Source organism: Marmota flaviventris, chromosome 8, assembly GCF_047511675.1.
Source record: "Marmota flaviventris isolate mMarFla1 chromosome 8, mMarFla1.hap1, whole genome shotgun sequence".
NCBI classification, from domain to species: Eukaryota; Metazoa; Chordata; class Mammalia; order Rodentia; family Sciuridae; genus Marmota; species Marmota flaviventris.
In genome coordinates, this window is record NC_092505.1 from 51,313,777 (window position 1) to 51,331,717 (window position 17,941).

General features: G+C 34.0%; 1 protein-coding gene across 3 annotated transcripts in view; it reads right to left on the reverse strand.

The window, feature by feature from the left end:
• Acap2 (ArfGAP with coiled-coil, ankyrin repeat and PH domains 2) overlaps positions 1 to 17,941 on the reverse strand; it is a 130,761-nt gene that overhangs the window by 81,838 nt on the left and 30,982 nt on the right. For all 3 annotated transcript variants that reach the window (XM_071615204.1, XM_027936116.3, XM_071615203.1), the window contains exon 2: positions 8,316 to 8,373. In XM_071615204.1, the coding sequence (XP_071471305.1) occupies positions 8,316 to 8,373 (58 nt within the window). The remainder of the gene's footprint in view (positions 1 to 8,315; positions 8,374 to 17,941) is intronic.

The following is a 17,941-nucleotide window of genomic DNA, read 5'->3' on the forward strand; positions in this document are numbered from 1 at the left end:
GAAGGTGTTTTTTAATATAATCTCAAACTGTGAAAAGTTTTTCTGAAAAGGATACAAACCTCAAAATCCATATGAAAAAGAAATTGATAAATTCAAGTGATAAAAATAAAATATCTATAAAAGAAAAAACAATTAACTTAGTCAAAAGACAACAATATGGGAAAATAATATTAGCAACAAATCCCAAGGGACTAATTATCCTACCATAAGAAAGGATATATATTTTGAAAGCATTCTGAAAACCCAATCATACTGTAGGGGGAAAAAAATGGGTCACGGACATGCACAGATAATTCCCAAAAAGGACATACAAATGTGTCTTAAATCCATGAAAAGATATTCAATCTCACTCATATTAAAGAAATGGAAATTACCATTTTTTACAAAACTAAGATCAAAAAGTTTGATAACAGGCTGTTTTAGAGATGGTAGATAAGGGGAAGTAGACATTTTTATACATTGTTAGTGGGAATATAAATTGGTAACATTTCTTTGAGAAGTAATTTAGCAACAACTGTCAAAATTTAAAACAAACTCTCTAGTCTGGCAATTTCACTTTTTAAAATGTATCATACATATTTGCACATAAGCCACAAGACACATCTGAAGCAATGCATTGCAGTCATGATAAAAATATCAGTTGCTAAATCAAGTGTCCATCAGTAAACAATTGGATAAATAAATTATAACGTATCCATATAATATAATAAAATTCAGCCATAAAAAAATTTGGTCAGGGCAGGAGTATAGCTCCCCCAGTGGTAGAGCACTTACCTAACATGTACACAGCCCTGGGTTCAATCCCCAGCACCAAAAAGAAATAAAAAAAGGAAACAGGGAGAGCTTTATGATTAATAACAAATAGCATTCTGTTAGAGTCTGTAAACAAGTCAAAACAACACCTGGCATTTTGCCAGGGGAATGTTAGAGTTCGTAAACAAGTCTGGATGGTGCCTGGCAAAATGCCAGAGGGAGTGGTTTGAGAAGTAACAAAAGCCAGCCATTAAGTGTGGAGATTCCTTATTGGTTGACTGAAGCTGTGTGGAATGTATAAATACTGCTCCTGTCCTGCAATAAACGGCTCCTGCTCCTGCTGTATCAATCTACACAAGTTGTTCGTCACAACCCCCCCCCCCACCCCGCTATTTTGCCCAGCCAGCCGGGCTGCGGCAACATTCAAAATATATTAAGGAAAAAACAAAATGTAACACAGTATTAATATTTTTGTGGGGAGCGGAAAGAACCATTTGTACGGAAGAGTGCAAATCTATATAATTTTCATATGCTTAGAAAATTTCTGTAAGGACACACAAGAAACTAGGTCAGTATATTCCCCTAGCAAAGAGATTAGAAGATGATTAATTTTCACTGGTACACACTCTTTTACCTTTGATTTTTTTACTAGATAGATGTTATTACTTATTCATCAAATTAAATAATTCAAAAGTAATTAAAATTCCTTTTCCCATAACAGCAGAGAGAGACAGATTAATAGACAAGGTTAAAAGACAAGGTTCTCAGCTCAGTCTTCTTAGGTTCAAATCCTGTTGCCATACATAACCATCTAAGTGCACCTGGTTGACCTAAACCTCAACAAACTTTAATTTTCTTTTCTGTATAATACTTAATGATGGTACCACATCATATTAGGTTGCTATAATAAGGTAAGATAACACTCATAAAGACTGAAGCACAGCTGGTGCAGTGGTTCTGGAGGCTGCAGAAGATGAGGCAGTAGGATCAGAAGTTCAAAATCAGCCTCAACAATTTAGAGAGAATCTGTCTCAAAATTTAAACAAATAAAAAGGACTGGAGATGTAGCTCAGTGGTAATGTGCCCCTGGGTCCAATCCCCAGTACCAAACAAAACCAAAACAAACAACAACAACAAAATTTGGCATGAAGTATTACAGGCACATGGTAAGTACTCAACAGAGATTTGTGCTTCCTTGTCAGAGAAGTTATTTGCTTTTATTTTGTTTTTACTAAGAAACCAAGTTGAGCATCTTCATTTAAGATAAAGAGGTGGTAGAGAAGGGATAGAAGAGAGATGGCTAAAGCAAAATGCTGAAGAGGTAGAGAGTTTTAAATTGCATAGGAAAAGGTATACTTTTATTACTCCAGTGGGAAGAAAAATGAAAAAGACATGAACAGATTCTAAGTTTCTAGATAAGGAACAAGAAATAAATATATTCCCATCCAAGCAGAATAATGGTCATTCCACTAAGAATGAAGAACAAAGTAGTAAACCTTGAGAAAATAATTAAGTATTAAAGAGAACTACCAAAGGTAGCAAGAAAGGGACTTGACAGGGTTTTAGAAAAATAGTTTTGCATATAGAATTTGAGGAACCTGTGGCTCCACCAATTGGATTTGACAGTTATATAAAGTCTCCTATAGGGCTTTATTAGCCCAGATATGGGGCAGAAAGTCATACTCAAGACAGTGAAAATTCTGCTGAGCATGGTGGCATGCACCTACAGTTACAGCACTCAGGAAGCTGAGGCAGGAGGACCACTTGAGCCCAGGAGTTCGAGAATAGCCTGAAAAATGCAGCAAGATCCTATCTCAAAAGGAAAAGAGAGAGAAAGAAGGAATGAACTCTGTAGAGTGCTATGTAAGGGAAATGAAGGTCTCCAAAGAGGGGAAAAAATAATGTAAAACTAAGAAGGGAATGAAAGGATTAATAACAGCATTATTCACAATGGCCAAGAAAGAGAAACAAACCAAATGCCCATCAATTGATACTAGATAAACAAATGTGGTATAAAACAGCATATAATACAACCATAAAAGGAAGTACTGATATATGCTACAATATTGATGAACCCTAAAAACATTACATTAAGTGAAAGCAGCCAGTCACAAAAAAGCCAAATATTATGATTCCATTTATAGAAATGTCCAGAAGATCAATACATTTCTTTTTATACCTAAATAGCACTGTAGGATTATTGGACATTGGATTGTTTCCACTTCAGCTATTCTGAATAATGGTGCTGTTGTGACCATCAATGTAAGTTTTGTGTGGACGTATGTTTTCGATACCCTTGAGAATATACTTAAGAGAACTGCTGGGTTATATGGGTATCTGTGTTTAATTTTTGAGGAGCCACCAAAATTATTTTCCAAAGAGGGTGCAGCATTTTGCATCCCCAGCAGCAATGTATGAGGGTCCCACCATTTCCAAACCCAAACTAAGACTTTTATTATTATTTTAACTATCCCATGGGTATGAAAGGGTGAAGTTGTATTTCATTGTGGTTTTCATTAGAATCTCCCTAGTGACTATTAGTATATTTTCATGTGTTTATTGGCCATCTATATAATCTTCTTTTAAAAAAAAAAATGTCTATTTAGATCGTTTTTCCATTTTAAAACTGAGTTATTTTTTCTTTTTATTATTGAATTTTAGGAATTCTTTATAATAATCCCTTATCATATATCTGATTTGCAAATATTTTCTTCATTCTATGAGTTATTTAATTTTCTAACAGTGTTCATGAGAGCACAGAAGCTTTTGTGTTTGATCTAGTTTTACATATTTGCTTCAGTTTTTGGTATAAAAAAAAATCTAAGAAACCATTGCTTAACCAAGTTTAAAATGATCTTTGCCTGTTTTCTTCTAGGAGATTGGAAGTGTTAGGTTTTTCCACTTCGAATTAATTTTTGTATATTGTGTGAGGTATTCAGCTTCCTTCTTTCTTTCTCTTTCTCTCTCTCTCACTCTCTCCATTTAAATTTTCAGTTATTCCAATATTGTTAGTTAAAAAAACAAGTCTTTCTCAAAAAAAAGAAAGAAAAACTATTCTAAAAAACTAAAAAAAAAAAAAAGAAATGTCCAGAAGAAGCAAATCCACAGAAGTTGCCAGAGAATGAAAGAAAGGGATCACTAATTGAAACTTAGTGTTAACAGATACAGGGTTTCTTTTTGGGATACCAGAAATATTTTGGAATTACACAGTGGTGATAGTTGCACCAATAACACCAGGACTATACTAAAAAACACTTTGAAATGGTGGATTTTATGTTAGATGAATTTTATCCTTTTTTTTAAAGAATATTTATTTTTTAGTTTTTAGTGGATACAATATCTTCATTTTATATTTATATGGTGCTGAGGATCGAACCCAGTGCCTCATGCATGCTAGGCGAGCACTCCACCACTAAGCCACAACCCCAGCCCAGATGAATTTTATCTTAATTTAAAAATTACCAAAAAAAAAAAAAAATGTTGCAGTGGATTTTAGAAGGATCTGAAATATCCCAAGTAGACTGATTGAAAGACCAGAAGTCTAGGTAAAGTTGAAGAACAGAAGCAGTAGTGAGGTTGAGAAGTGGAAGGACTGGAGACTCAAGTGAGACAGGCTATCAGCATTCCAGATTTCAGAGATTACAACTATGAATGATGAGCCATAGAATAGTGCCGTGAAAATAGGGATCAGAACTAGCATAGGAGTCACCACCACAGGAGCCAGAGAGAGAGAAAACTGACAGAAGCAGAACCACCCGCACCCTGCAAATATCCAGAGATGGTAGTGGTGAATGAGATTATAACAAATAATCTAATTTACCTAAGAGTAAATGTCAAGATAATCAAAATTATCAAACTACTACCCTAATTCATTATTCAACAATTTTTCAATAAGACTTTACAATGTCATAGACACTTTGCCAGATGACAGGAATACGAACAACTTCTTTGCTATCTCTGAGTTGTAAGTAACATCCTAACACTCATTTTTTCATCTGTAAATTGAAGATGCTACCAACTTTGCAACACTGTTATGAAGATTAGGGACAGTATGAGTAAACATAGGACTTTGTGCCTAGTAAGTACATAATAGATGAGTTTTTGTTGCTTTTTTTTTTCTTCTAAAGACAGTCCCAATTTCCAATGAGCTAATAGTTTGTTAAAGAGACACCATCATCTTTACTGTTTATTTAGAATTCAACACGTACCAAGAACCATGTTAAGTACTTTATGTGTATTAACTCACCTCACTCTCATAATAACCCGATAGACAGATGCATAGATACCCTTCTTTCCCCCATTTTGAAGATGAAGAAACTGAGGCACAGAAAGATTGAGAAGCCTGCCTACTAAATGGTAGAGCTACTTTCAAACTCAGGCAGCCCCTGACCTTGTTTTCTTAACTACTAGACTCTGCTACAAATGAAAAATTACAATAATATTTTAATAGTTTAAATGGAAGTACATGTGAGAAACAATGCAATACAAAAAAGAAAAAGAAAAGAACAGAGCCAAAGTTTGGTAACATTGGAGCTGAGGTTTAAAGGATGTCCAATTAACAGAGAGGAAACAAGCATACCAGAGGAAAAAATGCAACAGATATGGGAATTATATCTAGATAGCAACTATGATGCACTATAATGTTACCTTACAGAATGGACAGGTAACTGGACCCAATAAACAATGCCACTCATCAAGCATTATTCTCTAGAAAGAATATAACTACTGTTAGTATATGTTATAAGCAAAATAGATACGAGCTAAGTCACCAAGCTAGTTCAACCTGTCACTATTATTTACAATGATACTTTAGGTGGAACTTGCCTTGCACAAAGTTATGAAATCACTGAACTAGTCTTGGAGCACCTTCCAGAGCACAACTTCCCCATTACTCCTTCAGTGCCACCAACTTTAATAACAACCATATAACAACCAATAACAACCATATCTTGGTTCTCTCAGTCTCCCTTCTTTATGCCAACTCTGCATTTCTAAAGTAAAAATGATAGTAGCTTAAGAATCCAGGAGAAGTACATTTTATAAGGGATCAAAATCTTAAACCAGAGAAACATAAAAGTAACTAAAGAAATTTTGGTGGAGAGAGGAGAGGAAAAGGTGATATTTTAAATAATGTCAAGTTTCTACCATGCCCTTAGTAGCCTTTTGGATAAGAATGCTAATGGGCTTAGCATTCTTAGCATTGAATGCCAATATTTTAATAATTTAGTTATTATTTATTAGATTATTATTATTTAGAGTATTTTGGTTTTAAGATTCTACCAGTTTGCCTGAACCCAATCAAATGATATAAAGAAAAAAAAAAGTCACTCATTCATAAAAGCAAAATGATTAACAAAAGCATTGTCAGTGGAATTCCACCCACATGCAATGTTTCGTATGATTTATATGCGGTTCTTCTACTTAAAAAGGATAATCACCTTCATTATACTACTCTGTGATTCTCTGAAAAGCCTTGCCTTTCTATATACCCTCTTGTAAATCTACCACAAAATCAAAACTACACACATTGCATAAACCACTAGAATGGAATCCTAATTAGAATTAGTTACACTCCATATGTGTATAATACGTCAAAATACACTCTGCTGTCAGGTATCCCTAAAAAGAACAAATTACAAAAAGAAGAAAAAAAAACTCATTGGAAAAAAAAATCAAAACTACAACTTAATACTATTGTCTACTTTAAAAACTGAAAACTTTACTTCAAAAAGTACTTCAAAAAAATGTAACTCCTCAGAGTAAACACAAAAATTAATAATAATAATAATAAAAGGCCCATACAAATACATTTTATTGTTTTTTGTTTTTGTGGTGCTAGGGATCGAACCCAGGGTCTTCTACATGCAAGGCAAGCACTCTACCAACTGAACTACATCTCCAGCCCTACACATACATTTTCAATAGAAAATATTTAAAAATAATATACTTAGTCAAAATAAAAATATTTATTTTTAAAACAAAAGGAAGCTTGCTACTCCTGCCACTCTTCTCAGAAATTTCTAAGTGGCCTGTGCTCCCTCAAAATACACAGATCCTGAAGCACAGTGGTGCACAAGAAGAGCACTGAACTAATAATAGAAGCACAGGAGTTCTAACCCTCTTTCTGCCTCTTTTAACTTTCAATTTGAAGCAAGTCTCCTTTGCTTTCTGGGATTTGGTATTCTCATCTATAAAATGGGAAAAAGAATACTTGTTCCACCTACCTCACAGAATTATTGTAAAACTCAAAGACACTGTATATTACAGTGCTGTAAAAATAATAGAATCTAATAAAAACTAACATTATTAAAATTTTCCAAAGGCAGGAGGATCACAAGTTCAAGGTCAGCTTCAGCTAACTCAGTGACACACTGTCTCAAAATTAAAAACTAAAATTATTTAATTTTTATAAATATTACTGCTTTACATAGTTTCTATACTATCTACATTGTATGTTAATGTAAATATTTCATGATTTTTAAAACATTTCAAAATGTTTCTCACAATACTCGGCCTAATTAATATGTATCATACTCTTCCTATTCAAAGTGCAGTCCATATGCCAATATCCATAGGCATAACTTTGAATCTAGTTAAAAACACAGAATCTCAGTATCCCTGATCTATTGAATCAGAATCTATGTTTTTAAAAAAGATTCCCCTGGTGATTCTTATGCACAGTACAGGGTAAGAAGCAATACTTCACATAGCAATACCATTTATAATAATAATTACACAAAGTATTTTCAAAAAAAGAATTTCAAACATATGCATAGACTTATGTCTAGAAATTTACAGAGATATTTCTCTGAGCAATAGTTGCAAAAGAATGTTCCAACAAATAGATCAAAAGCCCCATCTTACTCATTCTAATATTTTTGCCTGGTACATAACAGACAATGCTTCTTGGACAGAAATTCAAAAATATTATCAATAGTTAATACAGAAGGTGGGAGTCAATGTACATTTATACTTATATAAAACATAACTATATCAATTATTAAGTATTTTTAGCATTTGTGTCATTAGCTTAAATATGAAATTACTATTTTAAATTTTATTTATATTTGAACCCAGCTGTACCTAAATTTATAAATAAGAATGGTCATGGGCTAGGGTTGTGGCTCAGCAGTAGAGCACTTGCCTAGCACTTGCGAGGCCCTGGGTTCGATCCTCAGCACCACATAAAAATAAATAAGTAAAATAAAGATATTGTGTCCGTCTACAACTAAAAAAAAAAATTTTTTAAAAAAAGAATGGTCAGGTAATACACGAAATCCATTAGGCATTAAAAAAGATACATGCGATCTTTTAGATGGAGAAAATAGGAATAAACTTCTAACCATATAAAAGTTGTTTAGTGAACTTTGAATTCAGAGAATATAAATTCTTCCCTGGCACTTAAGACTCTGAACAAGCAAGCCAATTAATATCTCTAGCCTTAATTTCTTCATGTGTAAAATTACAATAATGGAATTTACTCTTATAGAGAAACAAAGTAATGTTCTTATTAATGGAAAACAAAAATAGATACTTTAAAAAATTAAAAATGTTAAATTCACCTTATCGAGTTTTAGTTCCAATTCTGCCACATCTCCTTCTACTTCTTCCAAAGCAGCCCTAGAAAAATTAAATGCAAAATTAAGTTATTTTATTGTTCAAATGTATACTTAACTCTTGAAAAATAACTTATCACTCTAAATAAAAAGGTAGATATTAATGTTTAAAAATTATACTTCACAGCTGGGTGCAATGGTACACATTTATAATCCCAGCCACTCAGGAGACTAAGGTAGGAAGATCACAAGTTCAAGGTTAGCTTCAGCACTCAGTGACACACTATCTCAAAATTAAAAACTAAAAAGGGCTTGGCATGTAGCTCAGTTGTACAGCATTCCTGCGTTTAATGCCCAGTACTGAAAAGAAATTATACTTTAATGAAGTAATATTAGAATATATACTTCATAATAATGCAATAAAACAAACAACATAATCATTATTTAAGACAGTGAGATAATATCTTAAACTGATTTATTCAAAGCATTGTTATTCAATTAATAACACTAATTAAAACTATTTAGCATATTTTTTGAAATATGAATAAAAGTTTATAGGCCAGATGCTGGAGCTAGAAAGAATACTAACCAAATAAAATCACCAAAAATTTTGCCTCCAAAAAATTTAATTAATAAGAGATTTTTGGAAGTTGAGCCTTGAATCAGATTTCTAGACAAGAAAGTACATGTAACCAAATGGCGAAGCATCATTGACAACCAAAGGGGCACTTTTTTTTAGAGATAATTAAGAAAAATATGACTTCATAATTTTGATTCCAAAGTATTACAGTTTCAAAAACTCAGCACCAAACATTGATAAATTTTAGACTAATCCTTCTCCTAACAACATAATTTCAATACAGAAAAATTAGCAAAGATCAGATTATGCAAAAAGCAAAAAAAAATAATAATAATCAGATATTCTTCTTGACAAAAGGCAACAATGAACTATAATACTAGTTAGCACTTGACAGATATCACACTACAGGGCAACATTCCAAAATTGGAAATCTGTTTGAAGCAAAATAGCAGCAACTAAGACTTTGTAAGGACAAGAAGATTTTACACTAAGAGTAGTATATAAGAAAATATAATTCACCTACTTTAAATCATCTCTGCCATTTTTGTTCTCTGGGGTTCCCCCCACCCCACCCCGCGGCTTGCAATGCTGGGGACTGAACCCAGGACCTTGCACACGTCAGGCAAGGTCTCTACTACTGAGCTCTACCCTAGCCCTAAGCCTTTTTCATATACTTACTTGACAAATAAGCAATATTCCAATTGCTATTTTAAGAATTAACCAAAATCTGTTTTAATTTAACAGTAGTGTGAGATTAGGTACCCAAAAAGCCATTGTGAATGCTAAGACATTCTCTGGCAACAGAGCTAAGTAAAAGACAGGTAAGATACCAACTTTATTTCCATAGCTACCCACTTCACCTCTGTGTGACCTCTGAATAATCAATCATTTTATCAGCTTGTGATTCTACTTCTCCATCTGGTTACATTATTTTTTAAAGATTTTAAATCTCCAAAATAAGAAAATAACTATAAATTATTCAGTAGAATGATGTCATTATAAAATGAGATACTCCAGCATTAGTTCCAGAAAGCAGGAGGTGGTGTGCCTCCACAGCACAGAAGCAGAAAGACTTCTCCCCTAACAGTTGGCCATTGTCTTCAGCAGTGTTTTACAAACTACACATTGTTCACTTAGCCTAGAAAACATTTCCCCTTCACTTTAATCCTCACTCCCTTCACCTACTTATCATTTAAACTTACTACACCTAAGAACAAATTTATCTGTACAAGGATATTTGCTGTTTTTAACAGGCTGGAAACCTAGATGTCCAACAATAGGAATATGTAAATAAATGATGGTGTAGCCCATTATATGAAGAAGCAAATTTTTAAATGAGGCTGATCTACATCTACAGATATGGGTACATGCACATGGTAGATTGTTACACAGGGGGAAAACAAATTACAAAATTACATGAGTCTGAGCCCAACTTTGTTAAAAAAAAAAAAACTGTTGAGATGGTTTTAGGGAAATATCTGGAAGCATATTTATCAATCTAATTCTAACTGGAAAAAAAGCATTAAAAAGTGTAAATAAGAATTTGCATTTTTACTACTTCTATACTGTATTGCTATTTTCAACAACTATGCATTTTTAAGTAATTTTTAAAACTGACAAACAAGGGAAGGAAATGGGTTCAGATATCACTTACCCAAGAAGGGTCTTCCCCCTTGTAACTTCTCCTGTCACCTACCCAAGTGGGATAACATACGCCCCTGTCCCTTACAACACCTGGCACACATCTCTGCCACTATGCGCTTTTCTCATCAGTCTGAGCTCCCATAGCAGTGCAGACACCCCCAGCGTTTGCTGAGTTAAGGAAGGAGCTCAACAAGTATTTACTTCAATTTTCAGAAACTCTTCACTTACATTTTTAACCTTTATTTATCTTGACTCATTCTTCCATTTTTCAAGCAAATTGGTTCAAATAACAGCTTAAGATTTGATTTAATGGAAGGGGGTGGCTGGGGTGTGGCTCAGTGGTAGAGCACCGCCGGCCTAGCATGGGTTAGGCCCTGGGTTGGATCCTCTGCACCACATAAAAATAAATTAATTAATTAAAGATATTGTATCCAACTACAACTAAAAAATAAATATTAAAAAAAAGTTTTATTTAACCATTGGATTTTACTAAATAGTTTGATAGAAATTGTATGTACATTTTTCAACCTTATTTTTTTTAAGTATAATTTATTTATTTATTTATTTTTAATGTGGTGCTGAGGATCAAATCCAGCGAGTGGTCTACCGCAACCCCAGCCCCTCAATCTTATTTCATTGTGCACTTCTGCTAATTTACTTTTGTGAGACAACAGTTGTAAAGAAAGGTGTGGTTTTACGTACAACAGAAGAGAAAATGCATGGGTTTTACCTATCACTTGAAAGCACAGGCCTTTGTATTTATATATTCAAAGAATCTGAAAGTTTATCTTGGAAGTTCTTCAATTCAACATACTACCTTCTCTTTTTGAAAAAAAAAAAAATCTTTTGCCATTCATCATCTAAGCTGTTAGTGCAAACTTGTAGCAACAAGTTAGTACCTAGTGTCTAATGTAGCCTGGTTCATTGTTGAGTATTTCTTAGTATGGAAAGAAAAACATAGGCTGAGGAAGGAGGATGACAAGTTTAAGACCGTGTCTCAAAAATTTTAAAAGTGGGGTTTGGTGGACATGGGGAATGTAACTCAGAAATAGAATGCTCCTGGATTCAATTTCTAGTACCAAAAAGAAAATCATGCATACAAGAAAATAAATTTTAAGCCTTAGTTTTAGCTATCCATATCCTAAGAAGCTATTCAAGTCCCAAATTCAGAAAAACAGGCACTTTACTTTTACTAACACCTTCATTCTTTTATCTAGTTATATATCACAGTTTTTTAAAATCAACTTAGAAAATGATTAACTCAAAACACAAAACTAAAAGAGAAAATACCCCAGCAGTAAGTATTAACACTGAGCCACTTCTAGTCAGTGATCATTTGGGCTGTGAATTAAATGAAGTTCCATAAGAAGCACAAAAACAACTTACCCCACCTAGATATCACTGAAATAGCAAGAAGTTTTTTAAATTACTGTTTTTTAAGAGTATCCACTCAAATAAATAAATAATGTGTAATATATGTATTATACTTTCTTTACAAAAGAAAATTTGAAAGAAAAAGGAAATGTGGTATGGAATTATTTTCCTCATCCATTTAAGATTAATAAACAACAACAAAAACTCTTCAATATTGGTAGTATCCTTAAATGGAATTAATAAAGTAAACTTAAGTCTTATGGTGATATTATCTAAAATGCAACAGGATAGTCAAGATCATTAATATAAACACATAAATATCCTAAAACAAAGATGGATGAGGCTCTAAGTCATGACTACCTCTTAAGAATCACTCAATAGAAAAAACAGTAATATTCAATAAGTACTCAAAATATAATTTGCAGGGCTCGGGGTATAGCTCAGTGGTAGAGCACTTACCTAGGACAAGCAACGCACACACACAACGTGTGGATTTTGAAACTAACATTTGTTTTATGTAATAAATGTATTCCTAAAAGTTGCATATCTATCTAATAACCATTTAGATACTCAGAAGAACTGCCTACATGTGTCCATCAAGGTGACCACTGTCCCTAAGCAACTTCTTCTTGCAGGCCTTCCTCACCTTGGTCAATGATGGACTACTCTTGGCAAAGAAAGAACAATAGCTAGATCAAAGATAGTCCACTGACCCAAAGGCAGCCCTGAAATTCATTAAGTAACAAAAAAAGTGACAAAAAGTCCCCACCCGGAGATGGCTTCTGAGGTTTGACCAAAAAATAGTGAGTATACACCCAAAAAACCCACTTTTTAAAAGAAATCTTTCATAAATCATTTTGTGACATGAATAGCCACCCCTTATTCTGTCCGGTAAACTCTGGATCCTTTATACTGGGTCTCTGCAACATCTTTATATGGATAGACAGCTGAATGGAATTATTAAAAAAAAAAAAAACTGATCCCTACTTCTTACTAGCTATAAAATGATGCACAAGTTCTTTGTGTTTCAATTTCATCTATAAAATACAGATAATAGCAGTCTCTTCTGTAGGACTATATAACCAATTTTAAAGTACATGTGAAAAATAGGACAGCATCTGATACTTTATAATAGCGAATACAAACTATAATTATTTCCAATGTTAAAGAAATACACACTGAAGTTTTCTCCTAACTTCCTCATAACTTCAGTCTAGGCCAGAGGATTATCTGATAAAATGTTATTTGGAAATCCATTTGGTTTCCAGGGTTAACAAGGTGGCATTCTTTTAATTCCTCTTGGAGCCTACATATAGAGAACAGCTATACTACAATTGGCCCAAAGGAAAGTTAAGGTTTTGGACATATGTGTATTATATAGCAATAGTAAACTATCTTTTAGAAGTCTTTTCTTTTTTTTTTTTTTTTTTTTTCAGAAATTTCGATGGATAGAATTAAAAGGTTTTTATTCTCCAGATATTATCTCAGAAATATTATAACTGCTCCTACTTGCTCAGATTGAACTACTAAGCAAACCTGGCAAGATTCAGATGGAAAAAAGAATAGTGGGGGGAAAAAAAACTGGAAATGGGAATCAAAAATTTAGTCTAATTCTCTATCAATTAATATGAATCCCTGAGAAATAATTTAATTTCTCCAAACTTCAGTTCCCTTATCCACAAAAAGTGAGAAACAGACTGCACATCTTTAACACCACCTTAAGATCTAACTTTCTATTATTCTGGAATAAGAATTCACAGGAAATGAGAACCCAATTTTGATCGTCTTTTCCCAAGCAAGATTTCCTCCAGGCCTTGACTGTACTTTGTTTGAGAAAGAAAAGAGACAGACACAAAGACCAAGGGAAACTTCTAAGTCATGAAAACCCCTCCAGATTTTATATTAATAAGTTTCATTCTTCTCTCTATATACTTCATAAGAGGCAGGGATATTAATATTGATGAAAATAGTGGGTTTTTGAAAGCTGTTCAGCTTCACAGTTTATAGGGAAAAAAGTTATATTTTCCACCCACCTTCTGTACCACCCTCCTAAGCATGTACCATTATATATATATATATATATATATATTTTGTACACATTATCTTGCCATTCCCAAGAGAAGAAAAAAAAATTAAGTGGAATGATAACTAAAGAAACACACTCTTCTCCCCTTGTGTTCTCCCCAGTCAATATGCAATATACAAAGTAAAAGCATGAAGGCCTGGGATGATTATTAAAAACACAGCACAAAGTTGAGATATATTCAGGATGGTCCAGGTGAATGAGTACTGCTTGCTTAAATTATTATTCAAACATCAATTACCCTATTAATCCAGCTCCTGAAATTAAAAAAAAAAAAAAAAGGCGATGCTCTTAAGACATCACCTAGATCATCCTCCTGCACAGAGAAATGGGGGTGGGGAAAGATGTACAGGAGTTTCTGTTCCTAGGGCTCTGGCTTCTCACCTCATCAGGTATACGATTTCAACATTCACTTCCAACATTTCTTGTGCATAACAGATAGCAACTATGTACAAAGCTATTTTTGTGCAATGGCAAGTATTCATTATTTATGTGCAATGGCAAATATTTATTATTTACAGGAAACTAGTCTAAGGAAATACTAGTAATATTTTATTTTACAAATACAAATACAAAAACAATTCTATATTTTTTCCACCATTAAAAAAAAAAAAAAAAACAGTACTAGTTTAGAAAGCTATTTCCATTTCTTCCTCCTCCTCTAACAGACTGCATTTCCTGTTCAGAGAGTTGGCATACTCAAGCAGGTGAAATGTCATTATAATTACAATAGGAGTTAACATCATTCTTCTGTGCCACTGAAAAAGGTAACAACTGGTTAACAGTCCCTTCCTCTTTTCACTGTAGGGGGTGTTTACTAAAATGAAAGGGCTAGTTCAACTATGGTGTAAGGTCATTTTAATGGGGGGGGGGATAAAAAAAAAAAGAGGGTTAAGGGGAAAAAAAATTACATACAAACTTACAAACTATACAATACTGTCTTCAACTAGGTCCAGAAAATAACAGCTAAAGATCTTCTTGTCTTAAAATGTGCAACAAACCTAAGCAGATTTTCCTCCAAAAATAAAAAAAAAGTTCACTTTCTACCAAGTCACTCCATTCCAAAGAATTGTTATCACTGGGGACGCTATAGATGTAGGTGGGTGGTAGAGCACTTGCCTGGCATGTGTGGGTACTGTTATAGGTTTTGACATGATAGGAAAATTAAATACTCATTATCACTGTTTAAGGAGTTAAAATCAAACAAAAAAAGGCAAACTTCAGTGCTTATCTCATGGAGTGTAAGCAATACCTTTAGAAAGAAGCAGCGGGCACTATAAACTTCAAGGTTTACAAAAGCAGGAGAGATTTCCATGAGCAAAAGAATACTGAGGCTGGTGTTTATTTAGTCAGAATGATCAAACATCTCAAAGAAGATGGGACTAACAGCAGACTCTCAAGGAGAGAAAGAAGTAAGATGGTAGGGGCATTTAGGCCAGGCTAACACAAATTGTCAAAAATCAGAGACCTGCTAAATTTCTGTTTTCATGGCTGTCTCACAGCCCTTTACAGGGACTGGGAAGGATCCCTAAGGCTCAGGACTTCCTGGGAATCAGAGCAAGTAGTTAACCACAAACCCAGCCTCTCAGAGTTCTCTCCAGGACATATCAGAGTCTGTTCAATAATCACATTATAACTTTCCCAGATTCCTCTTTTCACAACCAAGTATCCATATAAAGACAAAAATAATTCTGCCTTACATTTTCCTGTGTATTACAATTTGCATAACACCTTTGTATGTGATATTGTATTTTTATATTAAGAGAAGAATATAGAATAGTTGTGTGAAATATAAAGAGAAAAAAAGAAGAAGAAATAGCAAGAACCTCAAAATCTTCAACTGGAAGATATTTTAGTAAACTACTGAATGACAGAGCCATTTAATGAAAGTAAACCATCTGTGTTTAGAAAAGTATTTTATACTGTATTTCATCCCTATTAAAATCCTGCAATTTTACAGGAACACAGAAAATAGAACACAGAATACTATTTCAGGGCTTAATAAATAAGCTCAGTCTTTTAAAGGCAAAGTTCACACCATAAAGCAATTAAACTTGTGATACTGAAGCCCTTTCTACCCTAGCAGAATGAACTACATACACTACTACCACCATCTCCACAGAGCACCTTGTGCTCACTTCAAATAGAATGCTTGACTTTCAACATGATGATAATTCAATTATTGGTCCTCATGTCTAGCCTGACATGTCTCAAATGCAGACACTATGGTTCATCTAGCTACCTATGCCTAGTTCAGTCATTATAGTTCAGTAAATATTGCTTACTGAGGAAGGATGCTTGGAACATTTTAAAACAACCACTTCATCTGGAAGTCAGGGCTACTCATAATAATTGTATAACCTCCATCTCAGTGTACATGTACTTTTGTGATTTTCCAGTTCTTTCTTCTCCAGCCTTGTAGTTATGCCAATCTGCCATGCCCTTTCCAACCTCACACAGGTATTAGTAATCTATATGTCTTCTGAGACTTACATTTATTAAAAATTCCAATTTCTCTCAACCTTAAATATATATATATATATATATATATAATGGTTAGATATGTCTGAACCAGAGAAGAGACACATTATGACTTATTTTGTCTAGACTCATTCTGCTAGGTGGAAAAGATCGTACAGAAAAAAAAACATAGGAAGCAAAAAGACTAATCAGGAGGTCGTATAAGTCATCAAGATAAGAGAAAAGGATGGCTCAAACCAAGCACTCACCAGTGGTGAAAAATGCTCAGATTCTGGATACATTTTGAAGGTAGTGCCAAGAGAATTTTCTGATTAATCAGGTGTGACACGCAAGCATTTGCACAGGTGTACTAGTACACAGGTAACATATAATCAAGCAAGACTTCAAAGTTTGGGGCTACAGCAGCAAAAAGCATAGAGTTGCAATGGAGATGGGGAAGACAATGAGCAGAACACGTTTAGAGAAATCTGGAGTTCAGTATAGGACTTGACTCTGAAATATTAGATATATAACTGGTGACATGTACGTAGATAAATATAGGAATCTGGAGTTTGGGGGGAAAGTCCAAGTTAGAGGCATAAGTTTAGGAATCCTGGGCATATAGATAATGTCCAGGTTCACGACTGAACCTGGACTTTATCAAAACAGTCAAGATAGAGTAGTAAAGTCTGGGGCTTTCAATATTAAAAGTCAGAAACAAAAGGGAAAACTAGGAAAGGAAACCAAGAAGAAACAGTTGACGAGAGGAAAAACAAATAAAATACAAAAGAAAAGTGAAAAAAAGTGTATCAAAGAATAGGGAATTGATCAACTGTCAAAAACTACAGACAGGTGAAATAAAATGATGGCTAAGAATTGGCATAAGTTTTAAATCAAATTAAAATGGCTAGAAAACAGTTTTTTCAATGTTGAAAAACACTTCTGGTCTAATATCACACACACACACACACACACACACACACACACACACCCCACACTTATTTATTTGTTTGTTTTTGGTATAGAGATTGAACGTAGGAGCACTTTACCACTGGGCTACATCCCCAGCCCTGTCTTTTATTTTGAGGCCAGGGTCTAGCCAAATTATCCAGGATAAACTCAAATTTGTGATCCTCCTACCTCAAGCCTCCTGGGTAACTGGGATTACAGGAAATTACCTCAACATAAGAAAAGCCACATACCAAAAACTCACAGTAAAAAGTGTACTCTATGGTGAAAGACTGAAAGCTTGCCCTCTAAGATCAGAAACAAGGCAAGGATGCCATTTTCATCACTTCTATTCAACACAGAACTCGAAGGACTAGTCTCAACATACAGACATACATAGGTGTTATGGTTTGGATCTTACATGTCTTCCCCATATGCTCATATGCTAAAGGTGTGACTGCCAGCCTGTGGTGCTATAGGGAAATAGTTAACCCCCCTTAGGAGGGGAGGTGTATCAAAAGGAAGATGAATCATTGGAGTCAG